This window comes from Ciona intestinalis, unplaced genomic scaffold (genome assembly GCF_000224145.3).
Source record: "Ciona intestinalis unplaced genomic scaffold, KH HT000166.1, whole genome shotgun sequence".
In the NCBI taxonomy this organism is placed as follows: domain Eukaryota; kingdom Metazoa; phylum Chordata; class Ascidiacea; order Phlebobranchia; family Cionidae; genus Ciona; species Ciona intestinalis.
Window position 1 is genome coordinate 71252 of NW_004190488.1, and position 22160 is coordinate 93411.

The 22160-nt window shown below is 30.6% G+C and overlaps 1 protein-coding gene across 5 annotated transcripts in view; it reads left to right on the forward strand.

Moving 5' to 3' along the window:
* Window positions 1–147: 147 nt before the first annotated feature.
* The window catches only part of LOC100179171 (probable E3 ubiquitin-protein ligase HERC1), a 43605-nt gene continuing 21592 nt past the window's right edge, over window positions 148–22160 (forward strand). The window contains exons 1-37 of one of the 5 annotated variants that reach the window (XM_018816249.2): window positions 148–284; window positions 1165–1236; window positions 1793–1975; window positions 2330–2402; window positions 2992–3136; window positions 3294–3457; window positions 4028–4161; window positions 4876–5122; window positions 5585–5746; window positions 6564–6718; window positions 6860–6953; window positions 7409–7547; window positions 8378–8548; window positions 9104–9222; window positions 9731–9959; window positions 10338–10566; window positions 10924–11114; window positions 11273–11422; window positions 11765–11852; window positions 12769–12873; window positions 13225–13306; window positions 13691–13820; window positions 14419–14535; window positions 14959–15049; window positions 15294–15363; window positions 15935–16033; window positions 16257–16307; window positions 16705–16808; window positions 17300–17404; window positions 17673–17789; window positions 18187–18248; window positions 18773–18827; window positions 19138–19345; window positions 19783–19950; window positions 20814–20895; window positions 21272–21385; window positions 21884–22007. In XM_018816249.2, coding sequence (XP_018671794.1) covers window positions 227–284; window positions 1165–1236; window positions 1793–1975; window positions 2330–2402; window positions 2992–3136; window positions 3294–3457; window positions 4028–4161; window positions 4876–5122; window positions 5585–5746; window positions 6564–6718; window positions 6860–6953; window positions 7409–7547; window positions 8378–8548; window positions 9104–9222; window positions 9731–9959; window positions 10338–10566; window positions 10924–11114; window positions 11273–11422; window positions 11765–11852; window positions 12769–12873; window positions 13225–13306; window positions 13691–13820; window positions 14419–14535; window positions 14959–15049; window positions 15294–15363; window positions 15935–16033; window positions 16257–16307; window positions 16705–16808; window positions 17300–17404; window positions 17673–17789; window positions 18187–18248; window positions 18773–18827; window positions 19138–19345; window positions 19783–19950; window positions 20814–20895; window positions 21272–21385; window positions 21884–22007 — 4687 coding nt within the window. In that variant the 5' untranslated portion in view covers window positions 148–226. The remainder of the gene's footprint in view (window positions 285–1164; window positions 1237–1792; window positions 1976–2329; window positions 2403–2991; window positions 3137–3293; window positions 3458–4027; window positions 4162–4875; window positions 5123–5584; window positions 5747–6563; window positions 6719–6859; window positions 6954–7408; window positions 7548–8377; window positions 8549–9103; window positions 9223–9730; window positions 9960–10337; window positions 10567–10923; window positions 11115–11272; window positions 11423–11764; window positions 11853–12768; window positions 12874–13224; window positions 13307–13690; window positions 13821–14418; window positions 14536–14958; window positions 15050–15293; window positions 15364–15934; window positions 16034–16256; window positions 16308–16704; window positions 16809–17299; window positions 17405–17672; window positions 17790–18186; window positions 18249–18772; window positions 18828–19137; window positions 19346–19782; window positions 19951–20813; window positions 20896–21271; window positions 21386–21883; window positions 22008–22160) is intronic. The other 4 variants (XM_026839182.1, XM_026839184.1, XM_026839183.1 and 1 more) reach the window with 4 other exon arrangements.

Consider the following 22160-nt stretch of genomic DNA (forward strand, 5'->3'; position numbering starts at 1 on the left):
GTATGTGTTGAAAATATTAGCTTTTTACATAAGAAACAAGGCATTGCTACATGTACAACCATCTCAACAGTATTTACCTAATACATTTGTATGCCACATGTGAAATATCCCTATTGCCTAATTAACTGATGTGATTACATGTATGCTTAATTTGCTTATGTTATCGTTATAGGTCAGATCCCATTTATTAGCTCATCGGATTCAAAAGTCAACTAAAGACATTCCAATGTCAAGTAATTCACAAAAGAAAACTTCTTCAAATATTTCCGAGCCGGCCTGCAAAAGTTAGTAATATTATGCATAATACATTATATATGTAACCCATTTTAAAGTGCACAGATTTTATAATTTATATCACATATTGAATAGCGATGATGCCAATTAACAAGTTTATTTTTAAAATTGATCTTTATAAACTTAAAAAAATATTAATCTTGATAAAGTGGAAAATATGACAAAATAATTTGTCAGAAATTGGTTTATACTTAATGTAAATAACATTTTGATTTGCATGGGTCAAATAAAAGGTGCAAATTAACGGTTGGACAAACATTAAAAAAAATGTTTGAAACCAGTGGTGTATATACTAAAAGTAAGGGTTCTAGGGTTAGGGATTGGGGATTTTTAATGCTATAGCTGCCATGTTCTTACATTAGTTACAAATCTTTAATTTTTTTTGCTTAATTAACTTAATTTAAACAGCATGCAATCCATGCATAATCAATGACTTATAATAAATTCCGCGAATCTGACCCCGATCTGATGTTCATATAGTTGGACGATTCTTGTATAGTGAAATACAGTAATGATCTGGTGCCACGAAAACGTAACCAACAAAAATCAAGTCCAACCACTAGTTATTAATAGAGAAATATATTTCGCCTAAATGGCATCGTCAGTCTCTTATTCAAATAGAATCTCTTATGTTTTGTTGGTTACGTTTTCGTAGCACCAAATTGTTACATGCACAAACAATAAACAGATCAAGTTTACACAAAAATAAAAACACACTAAGACAACATTGCCAAAACCTATTTTAATTTTGATTTTTAAAATTACATATAGTTTACACACTAGTGTGGTGCACTTCATTGTCAAGAAACTCAGAGTCTTAAATACCATGCAATTATATAACAAGTTTACTTTTATTGACCTATTTTGCAGAATTTCGTTTTTTCAATCTTATGTCATCAATATCTCGACACACACAACTTTCAAAAGAAGAAAGCGATCATGGTAATGGTTTAAATTCCTATGATTTTTTTCATTATTTAAATATGCTTGTAATTGTACTTTGCCTTGCAAAACCTGAACTAAAAATCTAAAAAGATAATTTATATAACAGTTTGCATTATCAATTTCAACAAAAATATAAATCGCAAAATATTTAAATACTATCTTGAATTTTAAAAATTAAGTTTTTTTTTTGTTTTTGTAAAAAGATTTTTAGATCACTTCTTTTGATAGTTAGAAAGCAGTATATCTAACTAATTTAACGCAAAATATTTAAATTCTATTTTAATTTTATTTAAATTAAGATACTTTTTTCGGTTTGAAAAAAATTTTTTAGATCACTTCTTTTGATAGTTAGAAAGCAGTATATCTGACTTATCTAACGCGAAATATTTAAATACTATCAATCTATCACAATTTTTTAAAGGTAAGATTTTTTTTGTATGGAGAAAAGAGATATTTAGATTACTTTTTAAATAGTTTGAAAACACTACATTCAACTCTAATGAAATCAATAAGAAGCTTAATTTTTAACTTTTTTTCATAAATATTTTTATAGAATCATCAAATGTTGAAGAAACACCCAAGGATTGGTATACACAGGCTTGCTTATCAATTGTAGAGAAATGTGCTTTTCTCTTGGTTGCTGTAGTTCCTGCGTTAGTGAATGAATATCAAGATGAACCTCATGAGGTGAAAAATGAAAATTCTTCAACATCTGATGTATCTTCTCCAACTGAAGGTAAACCTGGAATTTTAACGTCGCAAATAACGGTCATGCTTTTTATCAATAAGTGTGTTTTAACAACTGTTGTTGTATCGCTACTACCCGTCTTTTTGTTCTTGTAAATTTTCCCGATCTTCGTTATTAAAACCGAATTAAAATAAGTTTCATTCAATAATGATTAGTTATAAAAATAAGAACTTAAAATGTATATATATATATTCTGCCTATATTACTGTGGTAATTAGGTTACATACGTGGTAAATCGTAAGTGGGCATAAGCTGTATGAAACAAAACAACTATTTACCAGCACTAATGTTCTTGTGGAAAACTTTTAAGTCATCTAAAATTAATCCATTATTTTTTTCCAGCCATTAATGCTCAATCTCAAACAAGTTCAATGGAACGAAGTGTTGAGTTATCTGATACACAACCTCATGGAAAGTATGTTTTATTTATTCCGAATGTATAATTACAATCAGTGGCGCAGCTAGGGGGGGTTTCACGGGTCGCCATCCCCCAAAAAATAACCTATACCTCCTTTTTAAAGTTTGAACCCCTCACCTTTTCTGGCTGTTTAAAGTTGCAATGCTTTTATTTTATCTGTATCTTGTTTTTAAGATTTTGGTTATTTGATTCAATGATGAACCTAGTTTATAATGTCACATATAGTTACATACCACATAGGACAGTATTGGTATGCTGTAACGTGTGCCATATTCAGTATTGCTTTTCACTTTTTTTTATTCTTTGAGGGTGAGGTCCTTGTCAAGGACCTGGGATTTAGGCCAGATTTGGCCCATTACCCCCAACACCCAAAAAGCCCATTTAAGTCCTTTATGCGACCGGTGCCGCGACACCGCATCGTAGTCAGACACACATAGAATTTCATACATGTATGTAACTTGTAATTGTTTTTGGAAAGTATAAGTTTTAGAAAATATATTTAATTTCCACCCTCTACTCTTTCATGGAATAATTTTTTTTCGCAGTTTAATTGTAAATTATTTAAAAAATATGTTTTTGTGTTTAGAGTTTGCATGGCTGTCCTGGAATATTGTTGTCCCAGTATTAACTATGATGGAGACCCATTAACTATTGAACAGAACGGAAATTTTGATTTAAAATCCTATGAAACTTTAATCAAAGCCATGATACTGCAACAGAAAAGAGCTCAGGTCAGTTAAGTTAGCATGTTTTGCACAATGTCAAATGTAAATGGTGTATTTTTCATGTTTTTTGTTGTTTTATAAATATATATATTTTTTTATCAAAACTGATTTTTTGCACTGTTGGTAATTTAAAAAAAATGTTTAATTATTTATTTATTCTCAGAATCGAATTTTCGCATTGGGAAAAATATCACGACTGCTGATGTCACAAAATGACGACCTTTCAAAATTCCCCCCGTTTCTTCCATCGGCTTACTTTCAATTAATGATCGGATGTTTCGGACTTATGTCTCTTCAACCATTGACCCGTGAACTTATGACTGTTGGGTAAGTTTAATATATAAATGTAAATTTATAAGAATATTATTTAAATGGTGTAGCGACCACGCTTCTTTTCTTCCAACTAAATGAAATTTGTTTCAACCGTAAGCAGGTTTTAACATTCGTTGTTTTGTCGTTTTATTCCGTTTTTTTATTTAAAATATTTTTAAATCTTCGCTACTGTAATTGAAGAGACAAATAAAGTTATTATATAATGTAAATATTTAAGTTTATTATTTAAATGTAAATATATAAAGTTTGTAAGTTTATTTTTATGCATAGTAGGTTGGGGTAAGATGGGACACCTTCAACACATACTATCTAAATATCCTGATCGTGTTTTAAACAATTAACAACAGCCTATAGGTGTCTCGGTATAAGGTTTATAATTTTTTAAATGTTCTTTGTTTACCACCGAATGAAACTATAAATTAGATAAAAAGGTCTCCCATCTTGCCCCACCCTACTATATTATATAAAATATAGAAATATAGCATCTCTATAGTTTCTTTTTAGTATGTTTTCCTGTTTATATCTTGGTACCCATGGTAATATAGTTCGATTTACTTTCTATAGATTTCTACCTTCCCCAACACTTGGTGTGACATCTGCATCACACAAAGATAAGCTTGCAATCACCAACCTTCTCATTACTATACGGAATTTGCTATACAAGAAAATTTTACCTGTGAAAATATCACTCTTATCAAGTAAGTTTTATTTTAATTATTTTGGACATTTTGACATTTTTAATGAAAATTCCCAGAAGCGTGAAGCTAAAGCTGCCACAAAATTTTTATAACCGCAAATTTCTCTGGTAATTCTTTGATACTGTTGCAATAGGAAATGCAGATATATTTGTATTATTTACTAACAGATAGTTTTTCGTAAAACAAAGAATTTTCATATAACAAGAATTAGGAACACAAAATAAGAAAATATTTATATAGTTCTGTGGGGAAAGATGGGACACCTTTAACACCTAATATTTAAATATCCTGATCAAGTTTTGGAAGTCATGAGGATACGGTTTTATAATTCTTCGAATGTTCTTTGTTTACTACAAATTTGAACGAGAAAATAGAATGAAAAGGTGTCCCATCTTTCCCTAGAATAAAAAGGTGTCCCATCTTAGAATGAAAAGGTGTCCCATCTTATCCCACCCTACTGCATCTTGCAATAGCAGCTTAGTTAAGTAAAAGAGTGATTTTTTTCTGCTGTCATAGTTAGGCCACATAATTGAATATTCCCCATTGTGTGGTTTTTATAAAATACGTATCATTTTAGTAAAATAAGGCACAAAAAAAAGCTAAAAATATTTTAACATGGTTTGAAACCAAGCAGTACAATAGGAATTGGCCACACAAACTGTAAAAATAAAATGGCTCAATTTAACTTTGTTTTTTTTACCCTTCTTTTATCAGATCCAAAAGATGCCCGTCTTCTCATTACTACTTTGCTGTCACTGTCTACATTGAAGAACTATGCAGTGGATTTATCCCATATCACATCTGATATACTTAAGTATATAGTTGAACTGTGTAACGAGCAAAATAACCAACAGTTGCTCAATGAGTTTTCTTCAATCACTTCTTATAAAACACAGAAAATGGTTTCCCTGGTGACTGTCATTGCGCGGAATCTTTTCCGGTCAATTGCTGTTTCCACCAGGTAGAAAAAATATTTTGATATTTTTATTTAGTAAATATGTAAACTGTTAAGGATCTGATGCTACGAAAATGTAACAGACAAAAACCAAGCCCAACCAATTTCTGTATTAGAAATATATATTTCACCTAAATTTCCTGGCAAATTTATTATTCAGGTCATCAGTCAAATAACACTCAAAAAGCTTAATAACACTCCTATAATATATGCATCTTGTGTAATTGCATGCAATATTTCTAACTGGATTTAAATTTAATTTGCAATAATTTCACAAGCATATTAAATTCGATCAGCTAACATGTCATACGTATGCATTAGCTGCATTTTGTTCAACAGGCATATATATACTAACGATAAATTAAAAATGTATATAAATAGGTAGAGATGCCTAACTGTTATCATAGGATATCAACAAACTTTCAAAAAATGTTGCGTACAATTTACAAATTAAAATTATTTTGACAGTTTACATGCTCGAGATGTAGAAGCCGATATTGTTGGCATGGTTGCCAATGTTTTGCATTGTCTTATTTCCGATTCATTTCGATCACTCGGTGGCAGTGAGGAGATCTGCGATATTCTTCATAATAATCCATGGTCGCTTTCCCCACCACCACGTACATATAAGTGAGTGGTTTATAAAATCAACCGATTCATTTATAACTAAATGTAACATGTTTTATCCTCGCTTGGCCGGAAAAGGACATTCGTTATATTTATAACACGGTTTTTCTGTTTTATACACCCTGTGCTAGCTTACAAGTTACCATGTATGTAACTTTATGGGTAATTATTTTATATGTGGCAATAATAATTTCGTTATATTTATAACACGGTTTTTCTGTTTTATACACCCTGTGCTAGCTTACAAGTTACCATGTATGTAACTTATGACAACTAAGACATCCCATTAGTGACCACTGGGTTGAAATAATTGACGTTAAGTGTCTTGCCTAAGGACACATTTCCCCACAATGGTAGCTGTGGCAAGCCTTGAACCCAAAACCTATGGGTTATAGACAGGCATGCTAACCAATGTGCTACTGTGTCGAACTGCTTATAGATTGCATAGACTATGTGATTTAATTGTCGTGATACCAGCAATGTAATAGTAGGAAGTTAAAAATAAGGCAAACCAAGTCATTAAGCTACAGAAGACATATGATGGTGTATTCAAACTACCAGCTCTTTTAGGTGTATTCTTGTGATGTTCAATACTTTAAACCAACCTTTTGTGATTCTTAAGTTTCTCACACATATATACCCATGTCTTTAACTTTAGTTATCTCACCAATATGACATTTATCAAATTTTTTTAGCGCAGATATGTGCTATGAAAAATTCGAACAGTTTGTTATTTTTTATATTAAAACTTCTTATTTGGTTTTAAAAAGTAGATCATTTTTGTTTCCTGTTATAAAATTTGTTAACTTTCTTTCTACAGGCACCTTTATTCTCAACATGCCCTGGAATCTTCAGTTGGGGACCACCTCGTGTTTGTTCGTATGCTTATCTCAAGCCACACAATGTGTCAAGAATTTGCAACGTGGCCATGGATTAGTACTTTATTGAATATAGCTGGAAAACTGGATGAAACTGGTTTGTTTTTTTATTATTTTTTTTAAATGTTTTTATTTTATTCATTGTTACTTTGTTAAATACACCGCAAAAACTGTTTGTGTTTTTCAAGTTTTTTTTTTATTTTATAAGCACTTAGAAGTCATAGTATCAACATTTTAGGTTTGCCAGTTATCAAGTCTGTGCGAACACGCTTGCTTGCCCTGCATTTACTTTACACAATGTTGAATGGAATGAGTTCGGAAGTCAATTTAAGGTAAGTTATGTTGTATTTGACAATCATTACAAGACCCAGCATTGCAGTATAGTGTTGTCAGTGGTTAAGGGCTTGCACCGTAACTGAAGGTTGCCATGTACAATGCTCGACACTGATACTAATACTGATTGACAAAAGTGTCTTTGGGCAAGAAACTCCTAATAGCAAAGGAATAGCTTTTTTGTTGGACCTACACAATGTGTTCCTGGTGTCGTAGCACAGTTGGTTAGTGTGACTGCCTCTAACTCATTGGTAATGAGTTCAAGCACGGCCTACCAGAGATATCTCTAGTAGGCTTTGGTTTAAGGCATGTCGCTGCTACCCTTGTGGATGTATGTTTCCTTGCGCAAGACACTTAAGGGCAATTGTTCCAACCCAGTGGTCACTAATGGGTTGTCTAAATTGTCATTATCAAGAATAAAACAATTAACATTAAATCATGTTTCCAATTACAGTGATGATCTTGTGTCACAAGTTATCGACAAACTGCTTCAGATAATTGCACAAGTACATTGGGTGGAACTACCTGCATATGAAAAAGATGATCTCATTTTAAAGCAAAGTGATTATATTTCAACTCGTGATGAAACAAAAGTAGGTTGAAAAAGTAGGCATAATTTGATTTAAATTTAATCTAGGTTTAATCTCACTCACATTTGAACTACGATCCGCTATCGTGTCATATATACATGGTGCATTTTGATCAAAGGGCACATACCAACGACAAAGCTATATTTATATATATATATATAGAGAGAGATGCTTATATATGATCTTACGATATTACCAAAGTTTTAAAAAATGAGAAGTTTTTTAAAAAATCTGGTGAAATTGAATCGCTGAAATAAAAAAAAATTACCTTAACAATTTATCATGCAACAACTTTGTATTGCCACACATACATTAGGGCCGCTACCTTTATAATTCATAAGAAAACATTGGAATTATTATTGTAAAAATGTTAAACCTCAAAATTTCCAGTAGTTTAGTCTTAACATAACCGAACTCTTAAACCACTTGTTTTTGTTTTTTTAATCCGACTTTTAGGGTAATGGGCCAAGTCTGGCCTAAATCCCAGGTTCTCACAGACCTCACCCATACAGAATAGAATAGAATAATCCGACTTTTTAATCTGAAAAAAAGCTTTTTATCTGACTTGTTTATTTATCAGCATGAAAGTAAGGGTAGTGGAATATATAGAACTAAACACTTGTGGTATTACGACTGTTGTTGCCCCAACATGCGAGGATAAACAAGGTCTATAAAAAATATATATAGTACCTACTACACTGTTTCTGATGAACCCATAAAATAATCATCTTGCCGTCTACATAAATAAATTGTGGTTTTTATTGTATTGACTATTACTTTTATGCTTTGTTGATATGCATATAAGTAGTTATACTTTTCACTGTTTTTGTCAGAATGAATTTCATCAATTAGCAGCCAGAGAAATAATATCTGATTCAGCTTTTGATGTTGATAAGTGTGTTGCAACTTCTATTCGAGACCAATTTACTTTGGTTCATTCATCTGGTGGACGTGGGTATGGGATGACTATGGCGAGATTATCAATGGGAACTTATCAATGGAAGGTTTGTTAAATTAAACTTTTTCTAAACAAAACCAACAAACAAATTTTTAGCGGTTTTTCAATACCAAGTTTTTAGCATTTTAAGTTTGTCAAGTGCCATTGCATACTGGTTAGCAGGCCTGCCTTTATCCCAGAGGTTATGGGTTCAAGGCTCGTCACGTCCATGGGCAAAGTTGCTCCAACTCAGTGGTCGCAAACTGTTAAGGAAAACAATACCCTACAAAGTTGCATATGTGGTAGCTGGCTCGAGGTGTATGAAACAGAAAATCAGTGTTATAACGATATATGTGTTTTCACGCCACATGAGGATAAATTTACATTCATTCAATCATTCAAGCTAAATTATTTTCATTGAATGTATTTACTGCTGAACTAATAAAGATTTCTGACTCATTTATTATGTGCACTGAAGTTTTGGCAAGAGTAAAAACATTTTACTTTCTATAAACTCACTCAAAAAACTTTACCACACAAAATAAAATCGCGAATTTTTTTTTATCTACAATATGTATGAAAACAATACTTTTATTTTATCCACTGTGGTTGATGTTCACAGTTTCATATCTTGGAAGAAAACCCAGGCAATGAAGGAACTTGTATCGGTGTTTCTATATTTCCTGTTGAAGACTTCAGCCATCGAACAACATCGGAAATGTGGTTGTATAGAGCATACAGGTGATTCAATTAACACTAAAACTTACATAATCAAATCTAGAATACTGAAATTCAGCATTATTTAACGCATTTTTAAATATGTGAGGACATGGAGAAAATTTTGCACTAAAATAAGTTAATTTAATGTTGATACGTGCATAAACCAATGACCATGTAAATTAACGCTGTTAGGGAATTACAAAGTGACGTCTTTATGTGAATCGCTATTCGCAAAAACATTTTACCATGCAAAAAGGGTATATGTGAGCACAGAACTGTTTTTTGAGTAACAGTTATTTTAAATATAAGATAATTGTAAAACAATAAACCAATATGATATTTTCCATATGAACACATTACAGTTTTTGGAGTAACACTGATTTTAAAAATAAGATTTTAAATTACGCCATCCAATTTTGAATGAATTTAAGTAAGAAATAAAATGTCTTTTATCATCCAAAAAAATAGTAGTAAAACTTTTTTACAATTTTTTTTTGGTGATCCGTTTACATTTTTCGTTAATTTTTAGTGGCAACTTGTATCATAGTGGAGAGCTCACACATTCATTGCCGAGTTACAGCAAAGGTGACGTGATAACTTGTGTTCTGTGTATGAATGAAAGAACTCTTAGTTTTGGAATCAATGGTGAAACTCCTGAAGTTGCGTTTCGAGATTTAGATTCCAATGCAACCTTATTTCCATGCGTTATGTTCTATAGCAGCAATTTCGGAGAAGAAGTTAAAATATCAGATTTTCAGGTTGGTACAATTTTAATTAAAAAATTAGAGATTTGTAATTTGCAAAAATGTTATTAAAGTTTTCAACCGATGTTTGTCACCTTAAAACCATTTCATTCTGAAATAAATATGTTATGTCAAGGTTTTTTTGGGACAATATAGGTATGTAACTTATACATCAGGTAGTGCAATAAGACTACAATGTCTCATTTTTGTAAAAACCATAAAACCATGATTCCTAAATTTTACATTTTACATAAATTTGCCACATTTTTAAAAATGTTTAACCTTTTTAATAGAAAAAACAACAAAATCTAAACAAAAATTACTAAAACATATCAAAAGTTTTGTTTTTCATTCACATTTCTTAAACTGTTTTCAACTTTCCAACAATCTCAGCATATTGGAAGTGGGCAAAATTTATCAGTTGGCGATCCTATTTGTTCAACCATGCATGGTACCATCAGTGAGACATGCATACAACTATTGACCCAACTTCATTCACGTCGAGAGTCACAATGGAGCATGGCAATCACTGACGCTGTGATTGGTCGGTTTAACGAACTTCCTGAAATACTAAAAGATGATTGGTTGTTTTCCTCCAATAAACAAGATACACCAGATGAAGGTTTTGTTTTGTTTTTGTTTGTTTTTATTCACTTAACCAATTTGTATTGCTTTCTGCAATTTTGGAATTTTGTTTTTCCTAACTGTTTACTAAAATGGAGCTTTATGATGTGAAAATGCAATATAATGATTTTTAATTAGATTTCTGGTTCTCAACTAGAAAACTTAGAAAGTATCATATTTGTGTTGTTTTGCTAAATCTATATTACTTAAGAAAATATAAAAAAAAATGAATTATTTTTCTGGTTTACTGCCTTAGTTTTTGACCAGAAAATTGACAAGAAAACTGAGAGAGTATTATATTCATATTTTTTTTGCTAACTTTATACTTCACAATTACTCTGAAAATGTTTTACAGATCTAAAAGATTGGCAGCGTAGTCGAATGTTATGGCGAGTATGGCCCGCCCTTACTTTGTTAAGTGGTGTCGATGGTGGGTTAAGAATGGGCGAGCGTTGTAAAGTCATTAATTCAATGAAACACGGAATATTACTTGGATTTAATAACAATAATACTAAACTAAAAGTCGCTTGGGAAGATGGCAGCCAGGTAAATAGGATTTTGTTTATTAAATTGTTATTATTTATAAAATTATGTACTTTTTTTGTTTTTATAAAATGATTAGAAACTTTTTTTTAGAATTATTTTTATTTTTATAAAATGGTTATAAATTTTTTTTTGTAATTTATTTTGCACCTAATCAAAAGGTGATGAGCAGCGATTGTTTTCCTTCTTCCCTCGAACCTGTAAAACAACCAAGTTTCTGTATGCACGATTTCCCTCTATTGAAACCTTCAGTTTTAATGGAGTTGTGTCGAGTATCAGGGATATTTGATGACGCGACGCACAGACAACATGTAAGGAAATTTCAGTTAATTAAATATTCACTTTTAAACTTTTAGAAGAAAATTAGAAGAAGTATTTTTTTTCATGTTCATTTTTTTCAGTTAATTTTTATATTCTAGTTTAAATTTATCTAGATAAAAAAAATGTTTTTAAGAAGCTGAAAAAGTAACTAAAATATTAATAAAATCCAGTTACAATCCAATTACACCTAACCTAAGTTTTGTAAATACATAAATCCTAGGGAGACACATATTACTGTACTATGAATTTCTTCAGATGATTTTTACACAATTCATAAATCAATTTCTGTGACATAATTTTCTATTTTTCTACATTGACTTTTTTCAATGCAGATATTTCCGAAGGGTAAACTTGAAAAGGAGTTGGATGATGATATTGCTCACACAATAAATGAAGAATATTCTACAACGTCTAGAGTTGGTAACTACAACTAAGTTAACTAAAAATTACCATGTTAGCTTTTTCATTAATAAAATAAAAGAGAGTAACTTGCTTTATTTAAAACAGGGGTTCGCAAACCGCACCCGCAGGAGCAAAATAAATGGCCCTCAGAATGACTTTAAAATTACCGATTGCATACGTTCACAAATGAACATATTACTTTAAAAAATCGTCTAAAAATGTTTTATTGATTTATGTAACAATTTACATTGTCTTTGTAACGTCACAAAAATAGTTATGACTGTCACAGCATCAGCCAACCTACCGCGCTAAAAGGGGTTATACCGCGGATTGATTCAACAAAAAAAACTGTGAAACCATAGGATACTGAAGTGAACTTCAGTATACTATGGTAAAACTTTGTTCTATACTCCGCAAGTACGTAGTTTAATCTGTTTTAGAAGCCATGTTTATTACCAGCATATGTGTCGAACTTCCTGACCTAACTAACAGTATTCGTTATATCCAAATTTTGGCCAATACAATTCACGTCGCCAATATAGCAAGAAGAACCTTGCCCGACGCATAATTATGATTTCACACATTGGCCCGGATAAAATAAGTTTGGGAACCCCTGTTTTAAAACAACAACAGTTGTTATAACACAGGTGTTCTGTTTCATACACCTCGGGCCAGCTTACGGGTTAATATGTATGTAACTTAGTGGATAACTAGTTTTTTTGTATGGCTGACAATTAAGACAACCCATTAGTGACTACTGGGTTGAAGCAATTGCTGTCAAGTGTCTTGCCCAAGGACACATACGCCCACAATGGTAGCAGTCACTGTCTTCCACATACGGAGAGGCAGGGACTGCTACTGGCAGTGACCTTTTTTGGTATACCCCTTTAACTGAACATTCGCCTTATTTTATTTTTAAATCTTAACTATTTAGAAACAAAGGGAGTTGGACAGGAGAATCTAAAATGTAATTTAAGTGAAGAAACTTCAGCAAATAAAGAGCAAAATGATCAACTGATGGGAAAGAAAAAGGAAAATCGTAAATATTAAATATTTGTACAGCACTGTGGGGGAAGACAGGACACCTTTAGTACATGATATTCCAATATCCTTATCGTGTTTTAAACAATTAACTTCGGTCTATGCCGGTCGAGGGGATACAGATTTATAGTTCTTTGAATTTTTTTGTTTTTTACTTATTAAAAAGAGAAAATATTATAGAAAGGTAAAGGTGTCCCGTCTTCCCCCACCCTACCATACATTAAAAAATTTAAAGTAATATTGATAAAGTATAAGATATATTACAAAGTTAAAAATTGTATCAGTATTAAATTTTTTTTGGCACCATTATAATTTAAAAAATACAAAAAAGGAGTATATTATGATTAAGCAGACAACTGGAAGAAAATTTGCAGAGGAGTTATTCAAGTTACTGCTTTATCTGCACTTGAAAGAATATTTACAAGCAGCTGGTATGGTTTTTCTTAAGTTAAACTATATGGGCTGTAGATTATAGTATTTTATACTTACTTGTTTCACATGCATTAAAACTCTGTTTTCATTGTTTAACATTCTTTGTGAAATGCAGCAGATTTTTTAATATGCCATATTTGTTAAAGGTCTGTATTTTTTCCAATGTTTTGGACAAACAGAACCAAATTTAAGTTTTAAATTTATAATACAAATAAAATTTGATTCCAAATATAAGTATTTGCTGCCTATACAATAGTGTCTTAAAATCCACAGCGTCAAAGCCTTCAAAATTCTATTTTTTGAAAATGTGTCTGCTTATACTTGCTGTACCTGTTCAGGTGAATTTGTAAGCTTGGGTAAATTATTTTTCATTTTATTTCCAGGTACACAAAGTTAATATTCGCAAATGACGATATTGAATCTTCAAAAACTGATGAATCACTTGACGTAAAAAGAGAAGAAGATAGAAAATCTGAAGTTCAAGGCATTACTTCTCATACTTCAGATAACAAGGTATTTATTGCGACGTAACACTCTTTGTTCCACATATTTATAGGTATATATCAATATCTACTGCACCACATACTGAAAATTTACCAACAGTAGAACAAATATACAATAAATTGTTACATTAAAAAATTAAAAAGAGGCTCCATGTAATTTTACCTAAAAATATAAATATTACAAACCAAAGAACATTATAAAAACCTGCCACAAAAAAAATCAGGGCAAGTCCAGAATAGCAAACAAAATACTAATACTTGAATATAAATTAAGGACCTTTTTAATAGTATTTGTCCAACTCAAACTATTAATGCAGAAATGTTTTTCACTAACTTGAAACGGACAAAAAACTTAGAATAAGTCTTTGTATGTTTTGCTTATGTCTTGCAGAAGTAACAAAATGTACTTATTCTATAAAAAAAAAACAGTACTTCATGTATAATGAAATGGAAAATCCAGCTGTTAGCTGGCAAACATAAGAAATTTAAAAGAAAATGACGATTGCGTGATCTGAACTCTTAAAATACCTATATTAAACAAAATATAGAATAGTTGATGTCCCAACAAACTTATCAAGAGTTTAAAAAAATTGTTTCCATTTCCACAGGATGACATAAAGAATGTGGTGAAACAAGTTATGTCATCTGTTGTTAAACATGGGATTAAAGCTGGTGGTGAATATGATGTATTGGAGTTACAAAGAGCTTATTCTGTGTTGTTGAAGGTATGAAGCAACAATGTATGAGTCTAAAAAGACTAAAATATTCTTTAGCAACTTTTTATTAAACTTTTTTCTCATAAAACATTTTATGTCTTTCTTTGAAAATTTTAATTTGATGTTGCAAATGCTATTAAAGAGTCATACCAACAAAATAAATCAAAATTTGTATATAGATAGAGAAAGTGTGATAGAGATACCACCGAAATTTAAAAAAAACATAAGCGCCTCTGAAAAACATTGGCATTTATGTATATACAAATATGTTTTCATTGCCATGCAATTTTATCATCTTTTTATCACAGTAGTAAACAATGCTAAAATATAATTTTTTAAATGAAATTACTGGCAAAAGTAAATGTAGTATTTTTTAACCTTAAAAAAATGTTTTGTTTTATAATTTTTTTCATAAAAATAATTATCTTTCAGTGTTCAGCTAATGCAGTTCTCACCACAATGCTCGATCTACCATATAAGAATGTTTATTCTGACGCACTTATAAATGAACCCTTATATCCAAGTATGTATTTGTTTATTTATTTTGTTCTGTAAATATATTCTAATACTGGTTAATGTTTAGTACGATGTAACACCTTTAAACACTAAGCTAAGCTAATTATGCTTGGCAGGGCAAGCAATTTGATAGTTTTTGTTGAAAGTTTTTTGATTTTTTACATCAGAATCGTCCTGCTATACGTATACTAGCTTATTAGATTTACAGAATTTATTACAGTGTTCCATAATATTCTTGATATTACTTTCAGTTTATCCAGTTGCTTCAAATGAAAGTTCAATTGAAAGTGATAATATAAGTGATCAATCCTCCATGCTGATGTGAGATATTTTTTATTTTCTTTGTTCGCTTTTATTTTTGCTTGTGTATTTCTGTTAACTCGAAGAGATTGCATTTAAACATCACCTGAATTAATTTCTGCTCTGAATGAGATTTATTTAGGTAAACATAAAATATATTTTTTGATGACCATAATAAAAGAGATATTTTGTTAGGTTTGATTCTATTTTATTTGGAAGATTCGTATGTTTACTAGCGTTGTTTTTATCCAAAAAGCTAAGATAAAAACAAATTAAAATAACTGAATACTTGCAAAAGTTGATTAGACGCAAGTAACTGTAATAATTCTGACCAAACACTTGTTTAAATTACGAAAATCACAAAAGTATTCAAAACATTAATATTACTAAATCACAATTTTTTTCTGGTAAAATTTAATGCATCAAGCATTTTTTTTGTAAAAATATTTCATTTTTTAACATTTTTTCATTTATTTATTTTTTCGAAATGGTTAAATGTATTTTTACTACAATTCCCAAACATCATTATGCCATAACATTTTTTAAGCTCTAAGCATGCTTATGTTTTGCTTATATGCATGTCTCAATGCAGTGGAATGGATTTTGAATTGCTTGCCATGAACCCTTCATCTGGCCCTGTGTTCCGTGGCCCCCATCGACGACAATCGCAAACACCTGCTCATCAATCAAGGCATTTCTTTTGAAACTTTCATTTTACTTTATAGTAGGGTGGGGTTGGATGGAACATTTTTTCATTATTTTGTTTTTTTGTCCCATTTGGTAGTAACTAGTAAACAAAGAATGTTTCTAGAGTTACATAACTGTAGCCTTGCTGTTAATTGTTGAAAACAAGATTAGTAAATATGTTATATAAATGATTGCAGTATCCAATAATATACAAATTGCATTTTCAGGGCTAACCAAAGAGCTTCAAACATTTCAAGAGCGCAAAGAACATATTTAAGGTAAATCAAGAAATCCTAAACTTTGAGACAGGAGGTTCATAAAGTGGGAGTGAAATATTAATAGTCTATAAGCTTTTTTTAAACATGTTTTTCTGATTTTTTTAATGTAGTATATTATATATATTTTTGTTAAGATTTTATTTAAAGTTAAATTTAAGAATCCACATTACCATAATAATTTAAAATTTCAATACTTAAGAATGTAAATTGAATAATAAAAAGCGTTGTTCGCAAAATGCGGAGGTTAATTTTGTGACAGAAATTTTTAATTTAAATTAATAAATCAAAATTACATTTTTTCTGTTTTTAACTAAAATTATGTTAAATTCGCTAAAAAAGTGTGCGTTTAATCAATCTAAAGCAAATTATTAAACATTCAAGTCATATTTTTTGATAGACTGTTACCCCAAGCCGGCCACGCAGCTACTCAAACGCAACAAAGCAGTGAAAGCCAGATAAATTCAACTGAACAGGCAACCGATAGTTCAGCAACAAACACAAGTAAGTGAATAATAATGTATATTGGTAATGATTTTTAGTATTATCATTTAATAAATAAATAATGCTAATTTATCATTGGGGTTTATGGAATATGTGAATGAATAAATGTAACTTACCTTATCCTCGTGTGGCCGGAAAAATGACAGTCTTTATAACACATGCCAGCTTACGAGTTACCAAGTATGTTACTTTGTGTGTGATTATTTTTTTGGATTTTTTTTTATTTTTGGGTTTACTTATAATGTGTTTTCTGATCAAACATTCTAGTCAAAAAAACTTGAATCCGATATCCTTTAGTAAATAGGCAAGCGTTCAAACCGCTGTGCGACAGGGCCTGGTTTTATTAGTTAAAATATTTTAATATTTTAAGTTTCTTTTTTTTTCCCAATTTTATTGCAACAATAAAGTTATATTTTTATGTTCCGGCTCAAAACTTTTTTATTGTTTTCATATTTTATGTACATGTATTTTAAACTGAAAACACATGATAGGATCTAATGTTGAAACTGCTTCCACTCTACCATCCAATATAATGCAACAACTACTGGAAATGGGATTTTGCCGACAACACATAACCAGAGCTGTACAAGAAACTGGTAAATATAACATTATAATAACTTAATCAATATATATTTTTTTTAGAATTTTCTGTAATAAATAACATCTTGGATTGCATTCTAAGAAAACTTAGGCATTGGGAATATAATCTTTTAAAAAACTTTTTAAAAATGTGCAATGAATTTCACATACAAAACTTAAATGTGTTATACAAAACTAGTTCTGCAAAACACATTTGTAATTTTATGGATTAAAATTTACTGTTATATTCTTAACTGATCAGTTTAACATATAAATCATTATAAGATTACAACCAAGTGGAAAATACGACAAACGTATCACGTGTCGTTGGATTGCTCGCTTCATGGATGATCGACCATCCATATACACCAGATGATGAAGAATGGGAGTTAACCCAGGAAGGTTGGTAAATTTCACTATTTTTCCATTTAATTACTGTATGGTTCCACCAACCTTTTGTTTGCTATTTTGGACCACAATCTTATGTCAATATAATTTTCCCAACCAAAAAAATAATTTTTTGTCTAAATAATTTTCCCAACCAAAAAAATAATATTTTGTCAAAATAATTTTCCGGACCGAAGAAATAATATTTGTCAAAATATTTTTTTTTTAATTTGATCATTTCATTTTAATTTCGAATCACAATCAGCCAACTTAGCCTTAAATCTTCTGGTGTGTTTTACCGTGCCCCAACCATGTAGTATAGAATATAAAATGGACAATATATATAACTGTACCATTTACACGTTCACATATACTTTGTTTTGTCTGCCATACTTAAATATAGATATTTTAGCAGATTTGTTTGGAGAACCTTCTGCTAATACTAAACCTCCAACTACTAGCAGTGAAACTGATGTAAGATTTTGATTTAATCTTTAAACCTATGTGTTTTGTATCTTCTGGTTAATTAGTTTATTTATATAATGCCTTTGTTACATTTGTACATTTCAAATCACTGTTTTATCTCTAAAAGTAAATTTAGATTTACCAACAGAAATCATACTGAAAATTAACAGTAGTCATAAATGTAAAATCAAAACTATCTATTTTAATTGTTCCAAAACAAATATATCTGCAATCATGGTTTCCTATTTTGGTAGTCAATTTTCTGCCAAAGCTTAAGGGAACAATACAATAGAGTTTATGTTTAAGTTTATAAGCAGACATATATAGCAGTTACTAACAATCTACCAATGACTATTAATATTAATGAAGATAATAATCAAAATCCCATTTAAGTCATTTTTACTAAAGTGAAATTTCTATACAAAAACATATCGCTTTTGATACCTTTATATTTTGCTTGGTAGCAACAGGTTATATATTGGTTGCTTATTCTTCGTTTTCATTCATTTTTTAATAAGAAATTATGAATACAGGCTTTAAAAGATAGAAGCAACCAACCTGCCTCCAACCTGGGAAAAAGATCTCAAGGTTTCTATTGTTTCGAAATATTGTTAAATTAACTTTATTTTAAAATGACATAAAATTGCTCTTTTATCGCAATGTTACATATTGGGGTCAGAACTTATAGTTAAGAACATGTAATCGTAATAACATTAGCCCTAAATTAAAATTCTGTTAACAGGTTGAATGAGGAACAGTTTCTTTATTTAACAACTTCTGTCTTCATTTAAAATGCTGAAACATTTTGTGTCAAAATTTAAGTTCTTCGCATTAATTAAGATTTACAATATCATCATAAAAAGTAAAAGGTTAAAAAGTTTTTTTATTATTTAATCAGAGCTTATGTTAAACGAAGCAATATCCAGCGGACAATTCTCTTCTTTGTTTTCTCAACTTGGTTTAACAAACCACACCGTGGCTCCTCCTATTATTGAGTTTGCTTACCCCAACCCACTTGGAGAGACAACCAGCGGAAAAAACAATATTTGTCGGAGCAAAAACTCTGGTGGATTCAATCGTGGGTTGATGGTAGCAAAAGTAGTCAAGTAAGAGTGGTTTTATTGCTACAAGTAACTTTAAATCAGACTTCACTCAAAAAACATAACTCAAATACACCTATGGCCCTCTGTTATTCCTTTATTCGGCCAGGTTCTAACTATTGTGTTTTTATTTGGGAAAAATACCTAAAAAATGTTTGATTTAAAACAAAAGTTAAACTGTTTGCTTAAGCCCATACATTCAAATTGTAAAGCAGGCTATAAATGTTGCTTTACTGTTTATCTGTATGTTATTAACATTTCTTCTGTTACTTTCCTTGGTAAAAAAAGCATTATCACCATTCTACCTATTGTATTTGGTTATCTAATTCAAATTATAAATAAACCTAAACTGATAAAAAACATTTTCCCAACTAGACCTGCAATTAGTGAAGTTCCGCATAGTAAAAATACATGAATCACATAAGTAATTTGTGTTACACCAGATTAAAAGAAAGTGAAGATCATGTTCAAATATTGGATGATCTCTACAATGAATTCCGGGTTTTAATGTCAAGATCCATCGTTGCTCATCTTATAATATTGCTTGCTGTTGGAAGGAAACCTGTTCAATTATCCACTGTACTTCAGTCTGTTGGACTTACAGATATAAGGTTAGGCAAGCTATTGCTCCCAACATATTAAGTTGAATGAATGTAATTTACTTTATCTTCACTGGCGGGAAAACGGCAGTCGTTATAACACAGGTGTTCATACACCACATGCCAGATTGCAAGTTACCATGTATGTTACTTTATGGGTGATAATTTTTTTATTTTTGGATTTTTTATGTATAGCTGATAATTTGGACAACATTTTAGTGACCACTGTGTTGGAGCAATTTCTCTATTCTTGTTAAGTGTCTTGCCCAGGGACACATACACCCACAATAGTAGAAGCGACAAGCCTTAAACCCATTACCTCTGGATTACAGGCAGACTTGCTAACCTCTTTGCCATGGCATTGGAATTAAACTAATAAAGCCCTTGTGTTTTTATTCACTTTATTTAAGACAAATGTAAGGTCAGATAGACTGTTGTTCCAAACATATTGAATAAATCAAATATAGCTGTTATGTTTTTATTCACTTTATTTTAGTCTGTTGGGCTTACAGATATACAGTTAGACAAGCTATTGCTCCAACTATATTGAATTAATCCAGTATAGCCTTTATGTTTTTACCCATTTTATTTCAGCTAGTTTGATTTACAGATATAAGGTTTGATCGACTATTGCTCCCAACATATTAAATAAATCCAATATAGCTCTTATGGAAAATTTATTGTGGAAGCTATATTTTAAAATTCTGTTTAGTTGCCTATTATTGGAGCAGAAAAACAAACATTTTGAAAAAAAAATGTTTTATTTTTTATGTCAAATTATTAGGATTTTATTTACCAAAGTTATTCAGTTAACCGAATATTTAAAATAAACTAAAAGTTAATGCCTAAACTAGAGCTACATGATTTTTATTCAGAACTCTTTTGGAACTTCTGAAACTAGCAGTTAGTGGCGTTCTAACAGAGCAGCATGTGACAAAATGTAATGCAAAAGATGAGGTGGGACTTACATTACTGTATTTGTATAAATGCCAAACTAGCTTAGTTCATTAAACGTTATATCTTATAAACACCTTACTTTAAAACTTTAAAAGGTATATTGTAGTAGGGTAGGTTAAGATGGGACACCTTATCATTCTATTTTCCCGTCCCATTTGGTAGTAAACAAGGAACTTTCAAATAATAATAAAACCGTATCCTCACAACTCCTATAGACTGTTGTTTTGTTTAAAAAAAGATCAAGACATTTGGATATTATGTGCTAAAGGTGGCCCATCTTACCCCACAGAACTATATATTATGGTTTAAGGAAAGAAATGGTATTATTTGTAATTCCGCTGCTAAAACTTGCTCGTAATTTACTTACATCATTCAGGTGAACTTTGACCCATATGTCGATATATATGTTCAGCATGTTTGTGACATCATTCGGAATCTTGCTTCATCCGATTCCTCGATGTTTAATTCACTTATTGAGTCGTGTACCAAGGTATTTCATATTAGGGTATTAATTAAATTTAGAATTGTTCCAAGCATGTTATTTATAATTTTCTTTCTTAATTTCCTGAAATTGAATTGTCTGCTAAACAGGTTTATAATAAAAAATAAAACAAGGCAAATGGAACACTTAACCACATATCTGTTTGAACAAATTATATGTTAACATCCACAGTCATTAGATTTTAATAATCTGTGTTTTCTGTTTTGTCTGGTTAGATTTTTGAAAATTTATTTTCCAACTTAACCAGATAGTTAGTAAACAAGTTGTTTATTATTTAAGTAATGTTGGAACTTGTGAATAACAGTATTTTGTTATTTACCTACTCAACTATATCGTAAACTACATGAAAGCCATACAATGATTTTTGGTAAAAGGGCCAAATATGCCTGAATTTTTGCTGGTCCCTTACCCCAATATCCCAAATGAAACCCCAAAATTCTAGTAAGCTTTTGTTTAAACTACCATTAAATGTTGTACAAATTACAGAGCTTATATGGAGCAGCCGTAGGATTACATCCAGATGAATTTTCCTCTGATGACTTTCATGTTACTAAGTTTTGTTCATCTTTATTAACTAAATGTCAAGACTATGACGGAGGGCGAAAAAGTGGTAAGTTATAGTTTTATTATCAAAATCTTACTATCTCCCCCTTTTACAGTACTTTTCCATGTTTAGATTGCTTTTTTTACTCTTAAATGTTTTTGAGTGTGTGTACTGTTGCGTTACATTCCCTGATTTTGACAGATGGTAGATGATCGGAAA